At 44.1% G+C, this 25,486-nt stretch overlaps 1 protein-coding gene across 1 annotated transcript in view; it reads left to right on the plus strand.

Moving 5' to 3' along the window:
• Nucleotides 1–25,486, plus strand: part of NEO1 (neogenin 1) — a 175,067-nt gene that overhangs the window by 94,600 nt on the left and 54,981 nt on the right. Inside the window, exons 6-7 of the mRNA XM_058811045.1 lie at nt 15,016–15,170; nt 16,706–16,826. Coding sequence (XP_058667028.1) covers nt 15,016–15,170; nt 16,706–16,826 — 276 coding nt within the window. The remainder of the gene's footprint in view (nt 1–15,015; nt 15,171–16,705; nt 16,827–25,486) is intronic.

Raw genomic sequence — 25,486 nt, forward strand, 5'->3', positions numbered from 1 at the left:
GATGGGTAAAATGTCATTTGGAAGAACATCTTTCCTTTGTAGGGGTCCATTGTTGTACTACCTTGCCAAAAATACAGTTCTAAATCGTATTTTAGAATTATTGACCAGTGTTTTTATAAGGAGGCTCCTTTGCCTCTATTAAAGTGGTCACTTGAATTTACTAATCTGAAATCTGAAGACTCTTAGAATTTGCTAATCTGTTAACTGTTACTAATTTGTAATTAAAATGTGTCAGTGCTCTGCAGTCTCTCTTTGAGGGAAAAATTCTTTTCTAGAATACCGCAAACTTTAAATATGAAAACTTCCTTGGATTTGAGGTGTGCACCTGATCCATAATACCTGTCTCAATTTCTTTACCATTACCCAAATAACTGGTTTTTATTTAAGAAAAAAGCATCACTGGGGTCTGTGCTTTCCTGAATTCCTGCTCTGAATTCCTGCTGCTCTCACTGCCCTCATGTGCTGGGCCAGCTTTCAACATAAGAGATTGTAAAGGCAAATTTGTACCTGTGCAGTGTGGGAAGCAACAGCCCCAGATTCCACCTTCAGTAATTGTGGAAAGCTGAGAGATTAATTAGAAGATTTTTGTGCAGTGAACGGCACAGTTTACAAAGATTGCTCCAAGTTTATTTTGTGTCTTTCTTTACCTCAGTGGTTAGAATCCATTTGTGTTGGGAAGGATGCAAGTTTGACAAGAAAGTCTCACAGATATGTCTGTTTAGCAGAAAGATTTTTGAATGTAGAATCTGAGGAAGGAATAGAGATGGAAGCAAGTTTTGATATATATATATAGAAGAAAAGAATTGCTGAGCCAGTCTCACTGGCTAACCAAGGAGGCAAAGGGGATGTTAGTTAGAAGGGTTTTTATGACTTAGAGCAAAGGATAAACCCACCTCAAACAAGAAAATGTTTTTATGTACTTGAAGATAAAAAAATGTGAAAGGGAAATGAGAATCTCTTGGTGGAGCCTCCCAGGAGCTCCTGCTGGATGGTGACAGCTCTGGTCCCAGAAGGGATTGCTGCAGGATCCCATGTTGTGCCAGTGTCCAGAGGCAGATGGCTGAGGGGATTTAAGTGAAGGGTGAGAACAGTTCTTATTTCCCCTGGGTAATGTCTTGTTCTCCAGGCAGATTGGGGTTTCCTCTGTGCTTTCTCCATTATTTATCAATCCCCCATAGATTCCTTTTCTATTATTCCATTTTCCTCTCTCACTCCCTGTAAACATCTTGTATCCCCCTCATCCCATGGCTCTGAGAAGAACAGCAGGTTTTTTTCTTTATTTTGTGCCAACCTGGTAAATTTCTTTGGTTTTTCTTTTCCCAGCTTTCATGGGAAAGGCTCAGCCAGTCCACCCTTACTCCTCCACTATGCCAGGCATGTTTATCTGGGCCTTTACTGAGCCCTTGGAGTTGTTTCTTTTCAGGCTGCAGAATCTTGTTTACTGGTTCCTTACACAGAAGCTGTTATTGAAGTGGGTTGTAATTAAGGTTATTTTTGGGATTTGTAAATTAGAAGGGACTTTGATGTGAAGATGGGCCTGCATTCACTGAGCTGGAAAGGAATCAGAATTGATGTGGAAAGCCAGCCTGAAGAATTTGTGTCATTACAAGACAAAAACATGGAAAAGCAGTAACTCTGTATTTTCTTTTGAACTTGATCAGGAAAAAGCTATTTTTCGTAGTGCCAGGATGTGCCTGGATCCAGCAGCAGCTATTGGTGAACATGAGAGGGGCTTTGTTGATCCCATAAATTATTTTTACTGTTCCCAGCCCCAGTTTATCTTTTCCCCAAATGATCAGAGGCAATCTGTATTCAGTGAACAAACAGCTTAATATTTGAAATAATTTTAAAATGTGTGTCCTTCCTGGCCTTTGGAGCTCCTCAGTCTGTAACACATAAATGAAGCCCCTCACTGTGAGGGCTGCACTGGGAAATATTCAAAGATATGGCATGTCAAGGCTTGCTGCCTTTAATTTGTCACGTCCTCTTTCCCCTTCTTATGGGATGGAGTTAGGAAATTCTTAAATGTTTGTTCTCCTGCTGTTTCTCCCCAGGATCTCACTGCCTTGTGCACTGCACAAACTTCACAGTGCTACTTTATTGAGAAAATATTCAATATTTGCTATTTTTCCTCATTCAGGAGATAGTCCCATGATTTATTTATACGGCTTGGTTCAAATCCATATTTATTCCTGTTTTGGTATTCAGCTCCATGGCACCTGAATCATTCATAACCACTAATGAATGTATTTTTGCTCTCTGCTGAAATGAAGTGGCATTGAATCCATTTAAAAAATTGACTGGGACACAGAAAAATTAAGAGGAAATGTATCCAGCTGTTTTAGTGCCCAGTGTGAGACACTTGAGCATTGATTTTTCAGAATATGCATCCCATAATCTGTCCCTTCAGAGCTGTGGCTGCCCTGGAGAAGGGGCTGAGGGGCCACAGGCACCTCTCAAATATGGGATTTGCTCCATAAATGTCCACCCAGTGCCATCAGAGGGGCAGGGCTGGGGGAGGCACCTGGGCTTCCAGGGCACTGTCACGTCCAGGGAGGGCCAGCTTGTTGTTATTATTATTATTTTTAATCTTCACATATCAAAATTATTGGAATAATTGTAAACTTTTAAGATTTGAGTTTTTGAAAGACTCAAGGAAGAAAATAAAAGTGAGAAATGTGCCATATTCCAAATTCCAGTTATAAATCATTTCTTACTGTGGTGTTGGGTGTCATTCTGGGTGGAGGGAGGACTCAGCCCTATATCCACCATATATATCCAGAATAAACGTCCCTAAATCCTGGAGGAACACTGTATTGCTCACAGTGATTGCAGCAGAGCTGCAGATCCTCCCACCAAACAGTCCCAGGCTGGATGGAGGATTCCTGCTGGGGATTTGTTTGGAGGGATCTGAACAGACACCAGAGGCAGCGTGGTGGGAACTGGGATTGAGGGTTTTGCTGGAAATAGCTGGAAATGGGAAACAAGGCCCCAAAGGCTCTTGTCGTGCTCAGGGCTGTCTGAGGCCTCTTCTCCAGCTCAGCTTTGTGTGGAAAATGAGGGCTCTGGAATTCAATAAAAATTTCATTGCCTTTGGCAGTGCTGTAAGAAGTTTAAATTTTGATGAGCGTTCTTGTTATTCAGATGTTTCCATGGTACTTGGAGTAGATTCAGGGTCAAACAGGCGAGATTTCTCCTAGAAGGGCTGGGGAAGGAGAGCTTAGTAAAACAGAGAAATAATGAATGTAACAGTTTTACATTATTGATGCCCAGATTAAGGTTTTTACTTCTAAAAATCACCCGAGAAGTTGTGTGGAAGGCTCGCTTGGAATGATAATCAGCAATACCCTCGGATAAGCATGGAGTGAGCTCTGCTCTGCTTTATTACACTTGATAAGCTTTTCCATGTCATCTGGTGAACTCATTTCCATCTAGAAATCTTTTGTCATCTGTTCTTTGTCTGAGTTCCTCCTTCACTGGGGAGTTCACCCGTAGAGCAGCAGGTTAATCCCAGCCCGTGCCTCCCCTGTGCAGATTTGGGAGATGTCCTCCCACAGAGGGTGGGCTCAGTCTGAACATGAAGGAAATAAATCTTTGTCTTTGGACATGGAGGAGTCTTACTGGGAGCCCTGGAGGGGAGCTGACAAGTGCAAAAGGTTTTGAGGCCAAACAAGAATCTGTAAATTTGTACCACTTCAGTGTACAGGTGGTTTGAGTTTTCACTTGTGTGTTCCCCTGTTGTGGGCAAAACATAACTGTTGTAGTGTGGTTTTTATTTGGCATGTTTATTGTTTGATTTATGGTTTTGTAATCCTTTTGTGTTTTTCTCCCCCTGGTTTTAGACTGACACAGACCTGCTTTTGTTATTTAGTTGAGCCAGGTGTTGGTTTATCTGTTTTATATTAGTGCAGGACAGACACTCACTGCTGGGGCCAAATACTCTTGAGGCAGACTCACAGAGCATTTGGGATTGGAAGGGACCTGTGGAGACCAAGCAGTCCATTCAGGGTCATCCAGGTGGGTTTGGGATGTCCCCCAAACGTGGGAGACTCCACACCCTCCTGGAAAGCAGCTCTTCCTCACAGTGAGGGGGAACTTGTGATTTCATTTTTATGCCCATTGCTTCCTGATCATATTTAGCAATTCCTGTTGCTGAGCACCACTGAGAGGTGTTATGGAAGCAGCTTTTCAGTGATCTCAGACAAAGGTCAGTGTTCCATCCCTGCAGGGAATAGCTGAGGGAGCTGTGGCACATCTTCCCCTGGGCTCAGGGTGGGTGGGGATTCCATCCTGCAGCCCTGATCCTTGGGGGTGCTGTGGGTCAGGGCAGCACCCACCTGGTGTCCATCACCCTGAGGCACACAGGAATTCCTTCTGCTGTTCCTCTGTGGGGGCCCAGCTGTGCTTGTCCCCCAGGAACAGCCCTTCCATGGCCATACAGGAAAAGGAGGGGTTTGTGTGTGCTTGTATTGATGCCTCAGGTTGGCTTTTCTATTTTCACATTCTGTGCTGCTCTATTGTGTGGGTCTGGGATTCGTATTATGGGATGCTGAGCTCTCTGCACAGAGCAGGGAGACAAAACAATTCCTGCTCTAGCTGGGGACCAAGGACAAAGGATCCAAATCTCGGGCCCAAGAGCACAAACAATGGTGGAATGAAGAGAGAAAAACAAGCAGGATGGGACTTTACTGACTGGAGCTGTAACTGGACAATGAACTCCAACATGCAAATGGAGCAGAACTTACAAAAGTGAGAGATGCCATGACCAGCTGTCCATTTTTGTGACCATTTTGGTTCATCTTGGGTGCAGCCCTGGCTGGGCTCTTGTGCTGCCCAAGGTGGCTCTGTTGAGGCCTCCTAATAAATCCCTGCTTATTCTTCAGCTCTGCCTGGTCCCTGCTCTAGGTCAGCCTTCCCAAGGCATCACAGAGGTTCTCCAACCCCAGCTTCCCTACTGCCCTGTTCTGATGGAGCTCAGCACCATGGTGGTGGCACTGAGGGTCCCTCCCTGCCCAAACACCAAAGCTCCCAACCCCACACCAGAGCTAATGGCCTTGTCTTGGAAAACATGGAGAGTCCAGGCTCAAACCCAGAATTTATCAGGGTATGAGGGCTGTGAAGTGATGGCTGTTCCGGGGTGGTGATATCCATCACCACCATCAGCATTTAGTTTTGTAGAGGGAGATCTGTGTGATAGAAGTTAGCTAAGAATAAAATAGTTTGAGCAAAGTTACTAAAAACACAAAGCAAAGGCACAGCCAAAGATGTTAAACAAATACTGAGCACGTGGTGTTTGTGTTCACAGTAAGCATCCAACACCAGTGAAAAGTTACCCTGGAAAGAGAAAAAACCCAGCTCCAAACCTCCCCAGAGAGCTCCTAAGGACAAGGGAAAGGAATTATTATTCTCCTGTTTATTTGCAAGTAAATTAATACAAAACTTTCAGTCATTTGCTAATAACATACAGATCTTGTGATAGTTTTTTCCAAGCCTGTCAGAGCTGGGACATCTGCCAGGGACAGCACAGGGTCAGCACATGATGGAGTGTGAGGAGAAAGGGGTGAGAAGATGGCCTGAAGCAGAAAAGTGAATTCCTGCTGTCTGTGTTCTCTGCAAATTTGGAGACTTTTGTCTTAAATTGTGTTTTATCTTTTCAAATAGAGGGAGCTGGAGAGAGGCTGTACCTGAACTTGCAGTGTTAGTAAAATCTATTTCAGAGCAAACCCCTGAAGTGAACAGTGAGGAATCATTGGGACCAGATGGTCTTCACTCCACATTTCTTGAGGAGCTGAAGTGTGAAATCCTGAGTTCCCAAGAGTGCTGTGTAACCTAGCACCTAAATCAGCAGACTGAAAAAAATCAGACTGAGGATATTTGGTCAGTGTGACATGAGGGTTTTAGAAGCCTTTCAGGGGAGATTTGGGAAAATGTGGGTGAGTTAATCTGATATCTGGACCTGTTAAAATGACAAAAAATTAAAATACAGTGTTGGTAGCTGATTGAATCCATCCATGTGTATTTTGTGTGGAAAAGCCACACTCTGATGTGGAGAACATTCTGCAGGATGTTGTTGCCCTTCCTTCCCCAGGGCCTTTCTGCCAGTGTCACTCACTAAGAGCCTCAAACACTGGTGCTGAGAGTCAGAGTGAATTCCCTCCTGCAGGAAAAAGGGAATTAATTATTTGTTTAACAGGAAATTAGAGGGAGAATGAGGTGTTGTTTTTATCTGTGGAGCTGAGTCTGCACTGCTGAGTGTGGAAAAGGGGTTTTGGGGTGTCCTGTGTTCATTGGGGTTGTGGAAACAAATGGTGCTGGTGAAGAACTTTGGGAACACCTTGTGATGTCAGGAACATCCAGGTGGTGAAATGACACTAGAGTTCAGTGGATTGCCCAGGGAAATGCAGCTCTGCCAGTTCCTGTAACCCAGCCATGGTCTCTGACCTGGGGCTTGGCATGGCCCTCAAATACTGAAACTGGAAGATGCAGGTCTTTGGAAAATGCAAGATCTTTAAAACCAAATGAAATAGTAGGAATTGTTAGGAAAGGAATAGAAACCTGAGCAGAAAAATCATTATGGGACTGTTTAAATCTGTGCTGGTCCTGGATGTCAGAAAGTGAAAAAGCCAGACAGAAAAATCCTGCTCACTACAGGATGCTGCAGAGCTCACAGCATGTCTGTGCAGCCAGGGAGCTTCCCAGGCAATCCCAGCTGTGGATCCATGTCCAGAGCTCTGCCTGCAATCCAAGTGTCTGTGCCAGGCTGGAGCCCACAGCTTTCACCAGGAGCCTTGCTGGGGATGGGGCTGCTGCACATGAGAGATTCTTCATGGCTGTGTACAGGGACTGTTGGCTTTTACTGCAGCTCGTGCTGGGAGGGAATCCCATTTCCATCCCTGCATGCAAGAGTGAGCAGTTAATTGTTTAGAGTATTATCCCAGGCCAGGCCAGGGATGGAGATGTTAGTCCTGTGTCATTCCTCCTGCACAGGAATCATACATAGATATAAATATATATATCCATATATACACTAATTTCCTTTCTGCAGCACTGAGCATTTCTTTGTTAAGCTCCTATTTGAGGTGTCCACTTCCATGGCTGCATAATCCTGCCTTTGCTCAAATAACTGATTCCAGCTTTTCAATTTTTCTTTTGGAGCTAATTTTCTGAGTCATTGATCATTTTCATTGCTCTCTTGTAAATCAGAGTTGATGTTTTCCTTCAGGGATGTGTTGGGTGGAGGGAGCTGCTGCCAGCCTACACATGGACAGTTCTTCCACCCCCCTGTGATACTGGCACTCATGTCCAGTTTGTGAGAAAATCCTTGTTTCTCAGGCCTTTTGATGTGAACTTTAGTGCTATTACTTCCTAGTCCATAAATCTACAATATATTATTTCTGCCTAAAAAAACTCCACGTATGTTGAATTACAGCTTGAGTTTTTTACCGTCTAATTGATCAGTATAATTATACTTTATATTTGTTCTGTACTGTTCATGCTTACCTGGTTTCTTGGTTGTTGTGCTAGCATTGAATATTGGATTTTAGTTTCTGCCTCTGGAATGTTTATTTAGGGGCTGGTCTCTGAAGCATGGATCATATTTAGCAGTTTCTGAATGAAAGCTTTTCACTGTAAATGTAAAATAGCTGTTTTCATTCAGCCCTGCCCTTCTGCCACTGCTGGAGCCAGCTCTCTCCATGGAGCTGGGGTTTGGCATTTCCAAGGGAACTGGAGAGTTCTGAACAACCCAAAGGAACAAACCATGGCCATCAAATGCTCATCTGGGGCAGTTCCAGCTGCTGAGCAGAGGTTACCAAGGTCACTGGAGCTGGCAAACCAGGCTCTCTCTCTCTGCTTTGGCTGTGCAAGAAGAGGGAAAGATTCCCACCAGTCAGGCTGCCACAGGCACCACCTCTTCCTAAGGACATTTGCTTTAATTTCCTAAAATATATATTTAAAAACATCATTTAGTACATTAGAGAATGTCACTGCCACCAAAACTGTGCATAAACTGCAACTCTGGCTTTGCTGCAAAAAAATTGCTGTAGTAGTTTACATTTTTATAACCTTTCTGTGTCTTGGTATGCTGATTTTTGTACATTAATTTGACACTTTTCTGTATTTCTCTAGAGGAACCCTTTTTGTCAGCTTGTGTTTGCTTTGCAAATTTTGTAGCCGCATATTAAGAGTGTTTTAAGGACATCACAGCCATGCTCAGGGATTGGGAAGAATTTGTCTTTCCTACAACATAGTTTTGGGGTTTAAATCTCTTTTTTTCTCCAAGTATTATCCATATACTTCTGCTGGTTTTTAAGGAAGAATGCTATGACTCCCCATTTTAATTTAAAGTGGAAATTCCTTTTTTGTTTTCAGGATATATTTGAAGAAAATCAACTAATTTGTATACAACTAACTCATGGAATTAAAAGATAATAATCAAAAAATTCTGCTTTCAAACATCAATTCAAACATTTTTCTGTGTTTTGGGGGAGAGACAGGAGGGGATGGATTAACTGGGTAATGGTCATGTTGCAGTTTGATCCTTCTTAGAAACTAAATTGCAGTTGTGAAAATTGCATTTAACTTTATAATGATTCTAATAGGATTTGGAGCATATCCTAATGGAATAGGTTGTTATCCCTGGAGGAGGAAATAAAATCCCTGTGGGCCATTTCAGGCTGATATGAAATGGGCTTTATGGTAAAATGTCCATGTTAAATACTGCTGGTAATCCAGATTTGTAACTGAAATAGAAGCTGGGGATTGTGCACCCCTGGGAAATGGGATATAAATGGAAGTGGTCAGGAGGGTTTGAGATACACTGGGAAAATGTCGCCACTGCTAAGTTTGTGTTTGTGCTCCCCTTCTTTGGGCTGGGGGAAACTTGTGGAATGAGCAGGTGGTTTGTGAGGGGTGCCTGGAGATGCTCTCCATGGCCAAAGTGTGGGAGGAAGGGGAGAGGAGGAGTGGTAGGAGCTGGGGTTGCACTGGCTGACCTTGGAAAACACTCCGGGTTTCCAGGGACTGAGGCACCTGGAGGTGCCTGAGGAAGCAGGAATGGTGCTTCAGTGTTGCCCTGGACATTTCCAGTTTGGAAATTCAGCCTTAGGCTGGTACTGGAGTTCCAGCACTGCCTCAGGAATAGTCATGGAAGTGTTCCTGTCCCTGGCAGTGCCCAGAGCTGGGTTGGATGGGGCTTGGAGCACCATGGACCAGTGGAAGTGTCCCTGCCCATCTCAGGGGTGGCACTGGGTGGCCTTTGAGGTCCCTTTCAACCCAAACCAGTCATGGATTCTGTACTTGGGAGTGTTTGGAGCCACTGGTTGGTCCAATTCTTATTTCCTTATTTTGTGTTTGTTGGCTGATGTACTTAGACCAATGTGGCATTCACATTCTCTGAAAAAATCCCTTCACCCAGGGTTTTTCTCCTGGGAAGCTGAGGAGCCTCAGAGAGAAGGAAAACAATTCTTATCTCATTGCTTCTCCCGTGCTGTGCTCATGGAATGTGTTTGGAGATTGTTCACCCACAGGTGATTTTTCCATTGGATTCTGCTGGGAGTTTTTTTCACTCTTTGGCCAATCAGGGCCAAGCTGTGTCAGGACTCTGGAAAGAGTCATGAGTTTTTGTTTCTATCTTTTTAGCATTCTGTAAGTATCCTTTCTGTATTCTTTAGTATAGTTTAGTATAGCATTCTTTAATATAATATAGTATCATAAAGTTATAAATGAGCCTTCTGAGAACATGGATCAGATGCATCATTCCTGCCTTCATTGGGGCAGTTCCCAGCAAATACAACAGACGAACAGCTGATTTATTAATGCTTTTTAGAAAGAGAATAGGTCTTTTTAAATGATCCTTACAGCCTGTGTGTCCAAAGGAGACCATTGCTGTGCTCCTCCTGTACAGCAGAGCTGCAGACCAGTGGAGTTCATTTCCATTTCCTTCTGATCACCTGTCCTTGTGGAATGGGATCCATGTCCAGCATCCATTCCTGTTTCCTCATCACCTTGGGTGCAATTCCTGCTGCATGTGTGGAGTTCCTCAGCTCTTCCCATCCTTTAGAGCTATTGGCTTAAAAAAGCATCTTATTTTTTAAATATTTCACCTTTATTGGGGTGTAGCTTAGAAGTTTGAATCAACTGCTGATTTAGGTTGGATTGGATTTTTTCTTAATCTTTTGATCATTGTTGTGATCAAAATATTTTCTTCAATCCCCAGAAGGGTGGCAGGGCTCCCTGGGGGTGTGAAATTGTGTTCAAGCATTTTGCCTTTTCAGGAGTTGTTGTGTGCTGACACAAAGAGGGGGCTGAACTGCCAAGTTGTCTTTGAAGTTTAATTGTGTGTTTGGCAACAGAGCACAGCATCTTCCCTTACAAATCTGGTTTTCTGTGGTAATTGGCTCCTTTGCTCACTGGTTATCAATTGAACTTCTCTACCACAAACATCTGTACTTGCATTGTGTTCATGGTAAACACTGACATGGTTAAACCAGAAGAGTGTGTTTGAAAAGCATTTATTAATTCATTAACTGGGAAGTAATTGATAAAGTGAGCACTCCTCATTTTATTATCCCTTTGTGAACAGCTTGGCGTTTGCTCATGAGCCAGAAAAGCAAAGTCACTTTGAAAAAATGGGGTGTTTCAAACTCTTAATTTCCTAAATCAAAAGTAATTGAGAGTAGGTAGGAGAGTCTCTACTTCAACTTCCCCTTTTGTGTCAAGAAAATCCTGCCTCTTATGATTCAAAATTAATGCCTCTTTCTGGATGGTGTCCCAAACTGGAGCAATATCAGTTGCCAAAGATATTTGAGTTCTTTTCAAATGTCTTCATTACAACTTAAACGTTAGTGGAGAACACAGAGTCAGAACTTTGCTGTGGTACAGTTTGGGCATTCAGTTCTTCCCTGGGAGCTGGGGCTGCCCCTGCATCCCTGGCAGTGCCCAAGGCCAGGCTGGGCAGGGCTTGGAGCAGCCTGGGACAGTGGGAGGTGTCCCTGCCATGGCAGGGTGGGATGAAATGATCTTCAAGGAACTGTCAAGCCCAAACCAGGCTGGGATTCCATGTGAGATTTTCACATAAGTTTTTGTGCTTTTGGCAGTCACTGATACTGGCTTGTGTCTCTCTGTGTTCCTTTGACAAGATTAATATGTGGCTAAGGAATTCAAACTCACCTGTAATGAATGTTTTGGAAATGGAAGCGTTGTACATTCATGGAAAAACAACTTTTGCAATTCTTGTATTCCCTTTTTTCAACCCTGCAAGCAGTGCAGGAATCGATCGTGCGTGTGAGTAGAGACAGAGATGGAAGGGAAATGAGAACATCAGAATTGATCAGCAGGGTGAACAAAATGAGGCATTAGTTTAAAAGGGCTCACCATGAGCAGGCAGTGATTGGCCCAGGCTGGCAGGGGATGATGCATGTGGGAAGGGCAGAGGCAGAGTGATGCACTGGCTGAGGGATTGGCTGCAGTGCTGCCGTGGTGTTTATGCCATTTGTCAGGGCACTGCTGAGACACAGCTGAAATTCTGTCAGGACCCAGAACATTCCTCTGGCTGTCCTGGGTGATCCCAGACTCTGTCAGGGGCTCAGAGACCTTGGCACAGAGTCAAACACACCTGTGCCTTGGATTTTAGCCCATGGAAACAATGACCAACTTTGTGTGAGAAGTTACAAGCCACAAGAGTTTGAGTAGAATGACAGTGAATTTGTCACAGGGTGAAAAAGTAGAATTTGGGGGTTTTAGAATGGGAGTTTGTGACTGTGTTCACAGGGGTCCCAGGATGAGGGAGGAGACAAGGATTTGCCTCCATGTTTCAGAAGGCTTGATTGATTATTTTATGATATATATTATATTAAAACTATACTAAAAGAATAGAAGAAAGGATTTCTTCAGAAGGCTGGCTAAGAATAGAAAAAGAAGGAATAAATAACAAAAGCTTGTGTCTCAGAGTCCGAGACAGCTGTGATTGGCCATTAATTAGAAACTACCACAAGACCAATCACAGATGCACCTGTTGCATTCCACAACAGCAGATAATCATTGTTTACATTTTGTTCCTGAGGCCTCTCAGATTCTCAGGAGGAAAAATCCTAAGGAAAGGATTTTCATAAAAGATGTCTGCGACAGGGGTTCAGGAAGCAAGATGGAGGAATCTGGGCATGTCCTGTCCTTCTCCTTCTTCTTCTTGTCCTCCATCTTCTGCTGTCATGGTGACACTTTTGGATTGCTTTAGGATAATGACAGACTGTCTAACATAGGTGATAGGTATTGGAAAATTACTGTAAATAAAGTACAGGTAGTTCTTAGTATAAAAAGTTAACACCACCCCAAGGGAGGGGCTGTGCCACAACCTGACCTGCTGGACAGATCTCAGCAGGTCAGAGAAAGAATGGAACAGATCAGAGAAAACAAACAACCTTGAGAAGCACAACAGACCAATCTCGACTTCTTCTTCTGTCACAGGGCTGGGAAAAAAGACTTTCTAATACCTTGGGGGTCATCTCAACCACAGAAACCTGAAAAAATTCCATGTAAATGATTGAAACTCCCCAGGCTCTGGAGAGGGATTCAGGCTGGAGCGCATCCAGGGGGTTGGGAGGAATTGTCACAGCAGAGCAGAGCAAACATGACTGGTTGAGGCACCCAAAATAAGGCTGGGTAGGGGAAGGGAGGGAGCAGTAGCACAGCTTGTAATAAATAACAGTGCTGAGGATAAATACCAGGGAGGAATAAAAATAATTTTCATAGAGAATAAATTACAGTAATTTGGTGGCAAATGAATTCAGAAGAGGGTTTTTAAATGTCAGTGTTGTGTGTGGTGGTAGCAGCCATCAGAGAGTAAGCACAGAAATATCTGAACCTTTTTAAGGTGGAATTTATGGTGTGTTTGGTAAATTTCTGGGAAGTTGGTATGAAAGGGGTGTCTGAGTGCACAGGCAGCTGGGCTTGGCCCCATCCAGCTTTTTGCTCCTGTGTGAGAGTTAGAGCAGTGAATGTACAGCTTTGTGTAGCTTTGCACCCTTACCTGAGAGGTAAACCACCTCTTTACTCTAAAGTATTTCCATTTATTAATGTTCTCTTTATTCCTTTATCATCCAAAACATGAGGGGGGTTGGGGCAGCTGCTCACCTCCAGCTGTTTTAATTTAAAAGTATTAAATCCACCTGCAAACCTTTGGGATCATTTCAGAGGAAGGAGTAAAACATAACCTAGGATTCCTTATCCCCAGCACCAAATAAACCCCATTGAGAGGCCAAATGTGTAAATTGTTTGTCTAAACCCTGTGGCCCTTCCATATTGACTTTCTTTGCTAAATATTAAAGGGCAAAAGGCTGCTTTGGGCTTTCCTGGAACTCCAACAATCCGAGCTGCCAACACAAGTAAGATAATTGCCCTGTGCTGGGAGCACAATAAACACAAATAAACAGGTGGGTGTTCTCTAAAGAGGATACTCCAGGAGTGAGTGCTTGCAGGGCTTGGTGCTGCTGAGCCAGAGGAGGGCAAGGGCCCTGGATGCAGCTGGAGGCTCCTGTGAGAGAAATTGTGATGTGTCTGTGCACCAGTCACTTGGGGCTGGTGTCCTCAAAAAATCTGTATCTCAGAATTTGTGTGATTTTAAATGTGTTTGATGGAATTCATCTCACTCTGGGGACTTAAGGACATATAGAAGGCAGCCAAGACCCAGAGTAACACTTTTGGTGCATGTTGTAAGTGAAGAACTTCTGTTCTTGATAGAATTTATGTTCAGCTTCTGCTCTGCTGTGTTTTAAATACAGAGCTCCCCTCCTGTACATCCATGAGATGTCAGCACTGTGGTACAGCTGCCTGCTCATGGACATCCTGTTTCCTCGGCTTCCACAGCCAGAGAAGAAACTCCTGGGCTCAGTACAGCACTCCCAGATAACCTCAGCTCCTTCACTGGAACATGAGGCTGTGGTGCTCTGGGAAGGTTTCATCTCAGTTTGATGTCCTTTCATTTTTAAAAGTATTTTTTGATATAATTGTATCTTTTGTTTTCCTATTGACTTGAACTCCCTGAGGTTTAACTTTGCAGTTTATACACCTCAGTTCCATTTCTTCTTTCGTGTGGTCTCAAGAGGTCATTCCCAACTGGCTGGATCCTGTTGGAGCCCTGGATGCTGAGAATTTTAAATTTTCTGTGCTTTAAGGCACAGACCCTCAAGAGAGAACTGCATGTGACCTGAGGCTGTGGAGAAGACTTTAAAAATTGATTGATAGCACTGAGATTAGGGGTGTGTAGTTGGTTAGAAATGTGTAATATCACAGGGTGGAAAACTTGGAGTTTGGCATTTTAGAATATAGAAATAAATATGAAGCAAGATTGAAGTTTTAAGGCAGAGGCAAGTTATTCTTCTTTACATTCTTCTTCCTTCTTCTCCATGGTTTTAGGTGATATTTTGTAATTAGTACAAAATAATTTGATATTTTGTAATTTGTGGACAAAAAAGTCCACATTGCAGGCTTTGACTGATCAGTTATTGGGTTAAAAGAGAGAATAATCTACGTGTCACTTCTTAATTGGGTAGTTTAGTCTTAAAAGACCTTGTAACAAGAGATTGTTGGCCATTTTGTGCCTTGCTAATGAAATGCTGCTGAACTCATGGTTGTGAGTGTATTTCACTGATAAGAAGTAATAAACACCTGAGTCTGAACATGAATTGCCATCTTAAATACCTTCAACCCCAACCCTAGAACCCACAGGATCCCAGGATGGTTTGGGCTGGAAGGTACCTTAGAGATCCTGTCATTCCCAACCCTCTGCTGTGGGCAGTGACACCTTCCCTGGACCAGGCTGGCCCAAAAGTGGTTCTAGAAGAACTCCCAGCTCATGTGGGTGTCTGTCAAAGCCAGACTGCTTATTCCTGCTGCCTTTGCTGTTGCTCATGCCCAAGTGCCCAGCCCATCTCTTGGTGTCAAGCCGGCTGTGTGTGGGACTGTCAGGTCTCTTTCTCTCTCTAACATCATCTCCTTGTCTTTGTTCCCTCCACCCTGAAGTTCCCCCCACGTTCCTGAAGCGCCCCGCCAACATCTACGCCCACGAGTCCATGGACATCGTGTTTGAGTGCGAGGTGACCGGGAAGCCAACGCCGACCGTCAAGTGGGTCAAGAACGGGGACGTGGTGATCCCCAGCGACTACTTCAAAATCGTGGTGAGTGCTCTGCCCATCCTGCATGTGTTTGGCCTGGCAGTTCTGCACAGTCATGGAGATTGGGTTCTTCTCTAGAACCTGCCTTTGTCCTACTGATGTTGGGTATCACCAGCTGGGGTCTCTGTACAAATCACAAATGGAGTGGGACTGCTGGGAACGTGCCTTGAGCTATTTAATTTCCTGCATCACCCTCGTTACATGGTTATGACAATGGGAAGATGCCAGCAGCTCACATCCCAGGCATGTTTTTGGCCTGTCAGTTCTTCATAATGATGGAGATTGGGTTCTTCTGTAGCAGCTGCTTTTGTCTTGTTGATGTTGGGTATCACTGGCTTCGGTCTCTGTACAGATCACAGACAGGATGAGGCTGCTGGGAACGTGCTTTGAGCTGTTTATTTTCCAGCATCACTCTTATTACATGGTTATGACAATGGAAGATGCCATCAGCTCACATTCCAGACAGCAGAGCAAGAACTTAATGTTACAACTCACTTTAAAAGTTTTTTGGCCAATCACACAAAGCAAAAGCACATTGACAGTGGTTCTATCCAACCACTATAAACACATGTACCTTCTGTTAAAACAATGCTTGCTTATTTTGGATACAATATCTACTTGCAAGCCTTAAAACACAATGCACAGAGCTCCATTATTAAGCTTAGAACTCCCTAATATCTCACTAGATACATTTTTCTGTAGCTTAGGGAGTTATTCTAGCCAAATGTTAATACACAGACCATTGTTCTATTTCTCCTTACTTTTCTACTTCTTACATAATTTTTCTGCTGACCAATCTCATGGCTACTCCTTATCTCTACTCACAGTTCTGCTGTCTCTGAGGCTGCCTTTTGCAGCTTTCCCAAAACCCTCTGATTTTATGGATTCCCACAGTTTGGGACCTGGAAGAGAAATGGTTTCTTGAATCCCTTTAATGTACACTGCTTATGTTGTAAGAGTTGATGTCTTTATAGCTTGGAATTTCCAGGAGACTTGGGCACACAGGGTGGCAAAATGCACTGTCAAAGTATGAGCTCACCACGACCACTGACTGTGTGCTGCAGTCTGTGCCCCATAAAAATTCCAATTTCTAGCAGGAGCTGAAATAGAAATGTAACTGAGCTGTGGATGGTGAGTTTGGCACAGGGGTGCTTCCACAGGGAGATTTTAGGTGCAGTGAAAGGCATTATATAGGCATTTGAGAAATGAATGGCTGTGTAATGGGGTGTGCCTGGCTTGTAGGGCTGTGAGCTTCACTCAGGGTCCAAAACACCACCAGAACAGCTGGGGAAACATCAGGATTTGCCAGTGCTGTGTGATGGTAGAAAATGATAGCCATTAATGAGAGCTTCTGCTGCTTTTTGAACCCACTAGAACATGAGGATTCAGGGCAGGGGAGGTGAGATCTGGGAGCTCCAAACACACTTTCCCAGTTGCTGTCAGAAGTTTGTCCTGCCACAGTAACATGCCCTGCTGACACCATTGTTTTGGCAATTGCAGCCCATTTCTAAGTGTTGTTTTCTCCCTTTGCTCCTCAGAAAGAACATAACCTGCAAGTTTTGGGGCTGGTGAAGTCTGATGAAGGATTCTATCAGTGCATTGCAGAAAACGATGTTGGAAATGCTCAGGCTGGAGCCCAGCTGATAATACTTGACCTTGGTAAGATAAACTGTGACAGCAGAGAGCCAAAAGTGGGGAGGGACCATTCTAAGGGATCTTTCCACGTGGTGGGTTCTGTCAATAGCTCAGCCAATAGAGCAGGGTGATTTATTTAAAAATCATGTCAGTGATCCAGTGTTGTTTCCTGTACACTTAGTGAGGAGAACTGAAGGAATTCTACAGGATGCATCCTGTAGTTTAAATAATATTTGGTGCAATAATAAAACATGGTCAGAAATGTTGCATGCTGAGCTTTACAAGCAATAGCAGAGTAGCCAAAATGAAAGCAGTCACTAAAATCACAAACCTGGAAAAGAAGCGCTTATGGAGCACATCCCAAATCACCCCAGATATTTTATATCAAAGTGGTTCCAGTGTCAGAAGCTTTTTTATGCTATTAGTGTAAAAAATAGTGAGCTTTGGCATTCCTGCAACCTGCAGCTGCACATCTGGTGGTTTACAGCTGCAGTTTAAGGTAAATATTTGTCCCTGTGCTCCAATCAGTGGAACTCCTACCAGTGCTCTCTGAATTGCATGGCTGGGGTGGCAAAGCAGAACAATTGGTGTTTAATGATTAAAGACCCCAAAAGAGAGGTACTGCAAATATCATCACTAAGGCATCAGGTTGTTTCACTCTTTCAGGTCACAGAGTTCTGAAAAATAATTTCTAAGAGCCCAAGGAAGAAAACCCCAGAGGATGAGGGGTGACAAGTCAGACAGGAAAATATTAAAGCTGTACTGAGGGGGGCTTTGTGTTGTCTTTTTGCAGGGGGTTGTTTTAAATGCTAATTTCTTTCTTATTTGGATGGAGAGAATTTAGGAGAAACAGTCTTAGCCATGGCTGGAGGTTTGATGGAACTTCCCACCTTGAACAGTTGTGACTCTGCTGTCCCTGGCTTTGGTGCCCAGTGTGCAGAGAGTAAACTTGGACTGAGCCATGAAGAGAGATTTCCTGTTTATTTTCCAGTTGTTTTGTAGGATAGCTGTGCATTTGCCGCTCCCTCTGAATTCCTCTTTGGATCTGGGTGTGTTTCAGTGCTGGCCGAAGAGCCCCAGGTACTCCCCACAAGGATTTGGGGAATGCAGGGTGCCCTCTCCTGGGGTCAGGGGCTTTAATGCCACAGAGCAGTGTCAGGAGTCTGCATCCAGCACTGCCTTGCTGTCATCAGATTGCCAGAAAAATGATGAAAAGGAATTTAATTTCTGCTCTGTGCATTAATCACCTGAGTGGTTTGCAGCCCCTTCCAGCAGAAGCATTATTCCATATTCTCCACATTTCAAACACTGAATAATGAATGGCCTTGGCTTTGGGAGCCCTGGCCAAGCCTGTGCTTGCACCCAGCTCCCAGCAGTGGTTTCTAAATGACTCTCGCTGTTGTTATTGGAGTTCCTGTGGTCTCACTGCTCTTCCTTTCCCTCCCCTGCTGTTTGTCCAGTGGTTTCTCCTTCCTGCTCTGCTCCACACCTCATCCTGCTGTCCTCAAGGACTTTGCTCATGATGTCCTTTCTCTTTTGCATGCTGCCAGAGGATTTGGGCTGCAGTGGTGGAGTCTCACTGGGGGTGTAGAGACACACCCAAGGCTGTGTCCCTGGAACTCTGGGGCCATTGAGATGCTGTTCTCCAGCAGGGAACACCCCATGGAACATCTGAGTGCAACTGTGCTGTGCAGGGGGCTGTGATGGGCAGTGCCATGAGGAATGAGTGTGATATGTGAAATCTGACAATTCACAGGTGGAGGAAATACAGATATTGGGTTTAAAATACCTTCTGTCAATCCATGAGCAGTGGAGAAGGAAACTGTTCTGGGAAAGAGGGGGAAGGTATCACATGCAGTAGTGGCAGCTGGCTTGGTATGAAAATTCACACTCCTAATTTGAGCAAAAGCTATTCTGAACGTTTCAATCATTAATTCAGAAAACTTTTTCTTTTAATTATTTCATAGCTGCTGCTGAGAAATGCCAACTTTACCAATTTGAAAAGTAACTTCAGTGAACAAAATGTTGATTAAGTGTTCATCAAAGTTCTTCCCAGTTAACAGTGCTTCCCTTCCCGTGCTGTTCTGTTTTCTCCTTCCTGCTGGAACTGGCAAACATCTGGCTATTTACAAACCATTTCTCATTAGCCCTTTTGCTTATCAAATTGATATTGAATGAACTAAATGCAAATGAGCAAGTGGAAGCCCTGGGGAGTTTCTCAGGGAGGCCACGTGAGTTCTCTCATCCAAGTGCAGTCCCACATCGGTGCTTTGTGCTCCTGCAAGGCAGTGGGAGTTTGAAATGCAGGGAGGGGAAAACATTCAGCTGCTACAAAGGGAGATGTCTGTGTGCCTGTGTTTGGACAGATTTCTGACTTGGAGAGAGCAGGAATTTGGTGATTCACCTTCTGCACAGCCTGGGCACAGCCCCACAGAAACCTGTATAAAGTCTGTGACTCTCATCTCCTGCTATGAGCTTGATATAATCATCCATATAACATAACATTTAGGCTGGGCTTTTTTGTGTTTGGGGTGAGTTCTGGGTAGCTTTTAGTACACAGGAAAGTGGAAAATGTTAAAGCACAGAATTGAAAGGCTTCTTGAGTGGCTTTTCCTCTAAACTTCGGTAATTCTGTTAATACATTTAGAAAAGTTTGCACCTGGAAAGGGATTGGCCATACAGAATCCACAACCCTTGCTTTTTCAGGAGTGTATGAAAAAACCATGGTGTTTAGAGCAAGTGTTTGTAATTGAGGACAAGTGTTTGTAATTGAGAAGGTTGGAAGGATAGAAAAGAGAGGAAGATTTGGGTCAATGGTCTGAGTTAAATCCTCTTATCCCTGTACTGAACATCAGGTATAGAATTCTGCAAGGGACTTGAAAAGCCTCTCATATGCTTTCCAGCCACTTTGGAATTTGAAGCTGTGTCCCTGTTTAAGATACTGGCCCTGGACACTCATTGCCTTTCAGAATTTCCCTGGAGTGCCTCTGCTGCCTGCTCTGCCTTTCAGGAAGAATTTGGGAACTCCCTAAAAGAAGGAAATTCCTCAATGACCTCATTGCTTTGCACTTGAACTTCTCAGTCTCAATGCTTCTCTCTTTGCCTCTTTGATGAAGAGATGAGTGCCTTGGTGTCCTGCAGATGAGGGATTTGGTATCCTGCAGATGGGTGCCTTGGTGTCCTGCAGATGGGTGCCTTGGTGTCCTGCAGATGGGTGCCTTGGTGTCCTGCAGATGGGTGACTTGGTGTCCTGCACATGGGTGGTTTGGTGTCCTGCAGATGAGGGGCTTGGTGTCCTGCAGATGAGGGGCTTGGTGTCCTGCAGATGAATGGTTTGATGTCCTGCAGATGCCCCCATGGAGGACTTCTGCCTATCCCAGAATCTCCATTGTGCCTTGGGAATGCCTTTCTCAGCAATCTCAAATCTCTCCTCCCCCATTTTCACACAAACCCAGCTAGCTTTACTTCCAATCCTCAGTGCTCAGCCCCTGGATGTCCCAGTTATGGAGCAGATACTCTGAATTACAGCAGAGCCATTCCTTGTCATCACTTTTACAGCATTTTTGTGTGTGTGGGGTGAGACCCTCAGGGTAACAGAGGCATTTGGGGTTTCTTGGTGCTGTAACCCAGCCTTGTCCAGGGAATCTGGCCCTGCTCATGCTGCCATGTGGGGACTGGGAAAAGAACAGGTGGCAACAAGTAGGAGGAGGGAGGCAGATGGTTCCCTGTCACCCTGTGTGAAAGGCATTGACGAGTACTCAGGCACCAGGGAAAAACAGGAGTGATGCCTGAACGCTGTGGAAAGCAGGGTTTGGACTGTAAACAAATATGCTGTGCTATGGGAGAACAATTTCAAACCATCCTTTCACATGCACTGTGTCACCTTCACAACTGAAGGGGGAATGTTTTGTGGGGCTCTTGTACTTCTATACTACAAAATTGGGGTTTTTTACTATGTTGTGACTTGTACAGGAGTGACATCTCAGAGCGAATGAGTTGAATACCCTGCTGTAGGAACCATGTCAGGATTGTTTGTAATGGAACTTTAAAATCTTTAAAATCAGTTTTTTCGTGAAAAAAGGTCTCTGTCCAAGCAAGGGTATCCTGCATGTGATGAATTATTGCCAGCATGGGAAGCAAGGAGGAGGAATTAGAAATCTGTGAGTGGTTGTAGGGCTGTGAGGCTTTGGGATCACAGAGACATCTGGGGATGACTCCATGGGATGGGTGCAGGTTCCTCAGGGAGGAGGGGCAGGGAATTGGGTCACCCTCAAAGGCTGATTGCAGCATTTCCTCCCTTTGGAGAGTCAGTGGATGGAAGGAGGGCAGTGTGTGTCTGCCTGACATCACAAAGGATGTTTGAGTTAAGTCTGATAGCACTGCATGATCCCAGTGCCTCTGCTGAGTCCAATTCCATGGATCCTAACTTGGAGGGAGTTTTAAAGACATCATTTATTGCCTTCAATCAGTGCTTTATTAAGCAATTGAGTTCTGTCCAGGCCTGGTGCTGCATAAACAATTCCATTTAGTGCTGGCACCTCTCTGCCAGGGTTTCGCCATGAGCTGTGTGCAGGCTTGGAGCACTGAAAGCAGCTGGGTGAGCTGGGGGCTTCTCTGAGCCCTACAAAGGTGGAGAACATCAGGAATCTGATCCAGGTTTCCCAAAGCCAGCACATTTCAGTTAAGATTGTGCTGAAAATCTGTCATTTCTGCCCTGCAGGTGGTACTGGACTGGTTGAAGTCACTTCAGGCTGACTTGGAGATTCCCATTCCTCACACAGAGGCCATTTCAGCTCCCCTGACCTGACTGAAAAGATTCCCAGCTATAGCTGGATTTTAAAGGCAATGTTAAAAGCCTTATTTCAGTCAGGATAGATGAAATACTCTGTGTTTTCCATAACTATAAGCTTCATTATGCTGTTTTAGGAGGTAAATAGAAGTTCTTGTTGACAAGTTTTGGCTCCTACTGAAAGAAATGCAAGAGTTGGCACTAACAGGCCAACTGTGCTCTGCTTTGAAAAACTCAGTTCCACATTTGGGTATTTGCCATGTGTAAAAAATCCCATAAATAGGCCTTGCCTGGTTCAGCCCTGAGGCAGACTCCTCTCCTGTCACCTCAGGACCTATTTTGGATGTTTTTATAGATCTGATGTACCTTCTCAGGCTCTCTCTCTCACAGAGGTGATGCTTTAGAGTATTTTTTAGTTACATATTGTGAATGAAATCATTCTCAGTCCATGGAATTCTGTGCAGTTCTTGGAGACTACAGAAGTACTTGAAAAATCTGCAGGGTGTTGTGAATGAAATGGCAGAGCAAGATAAAAATATATTGTTCTTATTCAAAGAGCATTAAAGAAGGACTCTGAGTGTTCCTCTGCAGGGTCTCCTGTTTCCTCTCTCACACAGAAACACTCTCATGTTTTTTCTGCCTTGTCCAATTTTGCATGTCTTCATGGGAAGAGGTCCCTGTGGTTTCCAGGAGTGGCTTTCAGGAGTCTCAGCATCCACCAGGAAGAAATAGATAAAAATTGAGCAGGGAGGCTGCAAAGCCTTGCAGACCAAAATTCACATTTTCTGCCCAGAGGAAAAAGTACTGAAAGGAATGAAATGTGGATTTTGGGAGTGAGGGAGGTGGTGAGGGTGGAACTGGATGTTCAGGCAGCACACAGAGCCCATGGTTCTGGGAGAGCAGCTCTGTGCACTGGGGACATGAGGAGGAACCTCTGCTCTGGTGGAATGGGAAGATCTGAAAGTCACAGAATGGAAAATGCAGTGGGATGAGCATCATCAGAGCCAGGAGTAGCAGGGGAGCTTCCTCTCTGCTTCTGTTTATTGATATCCACGTATCCCTGAGGCTTTCCACTCACAGGATTAAAGTTTGTCCCCAGAAAGCTTTAAAAGCAGCAAATGGCAAATCCCAAGCTGCACTTGGGGAACATTTAAGAACTCCTGGCAGTGCTGGGGCTCCACAGAGCTGGGAGCATTCCCGAAGTCCCTCCTTCATGCTGGCCCTGCAGCATGCACCCAGCATCAGATGGGTGCTGCAGGAACAGCTTGGGAGCCTCATTTGGAGAGCTGTGCTTCAGGAACATAAACAGCATCTGAAATCACAAACTGACTTCAAACACTCACAGCCAAAGCCAAACTCAGAGAATGTTTTGTACTGGTTGTGTACACTCCAGTGCTAATTTTCTGTAAACACAGCAGTGTGTGCTCCTCTTTAGTGCTGAAAGAGTGGGGGTTTGGGGTTTAATTTTGATTTTAATTTACATTACTTAGCTATTATTCCTCAGGGAAAGGCAGCATTTGTGTTTCTCATGGCTGCATGTCTGTTCAAAATGGCCTGGGAGCTGTTTGAATGCAGTCAGTTCCATTTCTCGACTCAATTCCTGTTTAATAAATGATCTTTATTTATTCCTTTTTTATAGGCCCTGCTAATATATAGTCTTATTGAGAAGCAGAACTGATTAAACCACCCTAGATCCCAAACTTCTTGAACGTTTAACTTGATGAAACAGGAGCTAAGGAGCTCTCAGTAGCCTATTCATGTTTAAAGCTGGCACAGGCTTGGAATAAATTGCTCTAATTTAGATTAAATTAGGAATAGATTAATGTTTGCCAGCGTGCTGTGAATTGCAGGGAGGCAGAACAGCATTTATATTGTGCTTATTAGTTTTCATTTCTTGTTTTATGGCTGTATTTACAGTTGGCTTGGCAGAGAAGTGGGAATTCACCTCCTGATGGAATTCATACAGGGTTGGGTGCCCTGGCTTCAGTCTGAGCCCACAGATAAAGGCTTGTGGGGATGCTGCTGGTGCTTGCAAACACTGGCACCTTGAATTTTGCTTTTCACCAGGGCATTTGATGGATAGAAGGAACTTGAAGAAATTCCATGTCATGTTGGAAAAGGAGTGATAGGTAAGGGATGTTGAGAGCAAGGGCCTGGAGGAGCAAAACCCTTCAGTTTTTTATGAAAAATACACATTAATAGCAGTTTGCTGTCCTCCACCTGTATTATTCCATATTTATTGTCCCACTGCAGGAGTGCACTGAGGTAGGATGTGTATGGAAGGCTCTGAGTCCATTTTATCACTTCTGGCTAATCCTGAATTCCTGAGAGAGTTTCTCAGTCTCATAAAAACCTCTTGGCCACCAGAAAGGCTGAAATCAGCACTGAAATCCACCCCTTCCAGTTATGTTTATCCTCATATTTTATATATTCCTGGCAGCTTGGCTGGCTGATGTCATGTCAGGAGTGATTTTCCTGGGAACAAAGCAGTGCTGGTGGCTCCTCTGGCTCCTGCCAGAGAGGAAAATACAAATAATCAGGAGTGGATCACGAGGGCTGTTGTTTTTAGTGGCTTTGCTTTTTCCATGCCTGGATGAGTGGAAGGGCAGGATTAGCTGCAGTTTGATATTCATCATGACTACCAAAGGCATTTCCTCTGCCTTTATTCCTCACATCCAGGGCTCTGAGGATTGACACAAACACCCTTAATTTGTAATTGATCCCAGGCTGGTGTTGGAAAGGGAAAGATCAGATTTTGTCAGTCTCACACCAGCGGGGAGAACAAACACATGGGCTTGGTCTTAATTGGTTGCTTATATTTCAGAGTTGCTAAATGATACAGGAATAGCAGAGACAGCACAATGCCATTTGGACAGAAGGGCCAGGATTGGTTTTCACTGGCTGAGTGGGTAACAGGACTCATGCTGATGGAGATCTGGAGATGGGAGATGTCTGGTCCTTATTGACAGGATAACCTGCATGGGCTCATGGGGTTTATTCCCTAAGGAAATGCCATAAATCCAGCACAGAAATGTAATTTTTAATAATGTGTGTTCTGTATTGAAGGCAGCTGTAAAATGTCACTGTTCTCACTGGGATAGAACAGCCTGGAGTGGGGGATTCTTTTTCCTGGTTGTTTCCCCTCTCTTCTCCCCCAAAGAAACTCATAATTGTGGATCCAGAGTTCTTAAAGGACAGGGGGATTCTGTGTGGGTTTCCTGGTCACACATCAAGCCTGGAGGTGTTGCAGGAAAAGAAAGAGGGAGAAAAGTCATGCCTGGATCCAGTCACAGCTGAGTGGGGATGGACATTCCTTGGCCCTCCTTCAGCACCAATTTACATGTATAAACTGCTTTCAAAACTATTTTCTTGGGCATTTTTAACAGTGGTCAGTGTCAGTCCACATTTAAATGTTGCATCTCTTGCTGTAAACCATCATGTATTTCTGGGGAATAACCTTCCATCCTTGTGTGCTGCAAAGTGCACCCCAAATTCCCAAACCTCTGTGCTGGGAAAAGCAGTTTATTCTGAAAATACTCACAGGGTTCCCTTTTTCTGTTAGAATTAGAAATATGAGGAAGCAAGTGAACAATACAGGTTTAAAATGAAAGAGAAGAAGTCTTAATTAAGAGTTTATAAGATTCCCAAATATCTTAATATTCCTCTAGTTCTATAAAGATGGGTGGGTGAGAGGTGGGCAGCAAGGATCTGTGGCCTTAAGCAGAGAAATCCAGTGAAAATTAATAAAATATCCAGTACCACACCTAACAGTGCTGCTCTGTGGGTGGTTATAGACTAAAAGAGGAAAGGAGGGTTTGAGGGGATCTTCTTTCTCTTAAAAAATATTAATTGTGTAGATATAAACCTAAATGGAAGGAAGACAGAGTGTGGTAGA

This window comes from Ammospiza caudacuta, chromosome 10 (assembly GCF_027887145.1).
Source record: "Ammospiza caudacuta isolate bAmmCau1 chromosome 10, bAmmCau1.pri, whole genome shotgun sequence".
Taxonomy (NCBI): domain Eukaryota; kingdom Metazoa; phylum Chordata; class Aves; order Passeriformes; family Passerellidae; genus Ammospiza; species Ammospiza caudacuta.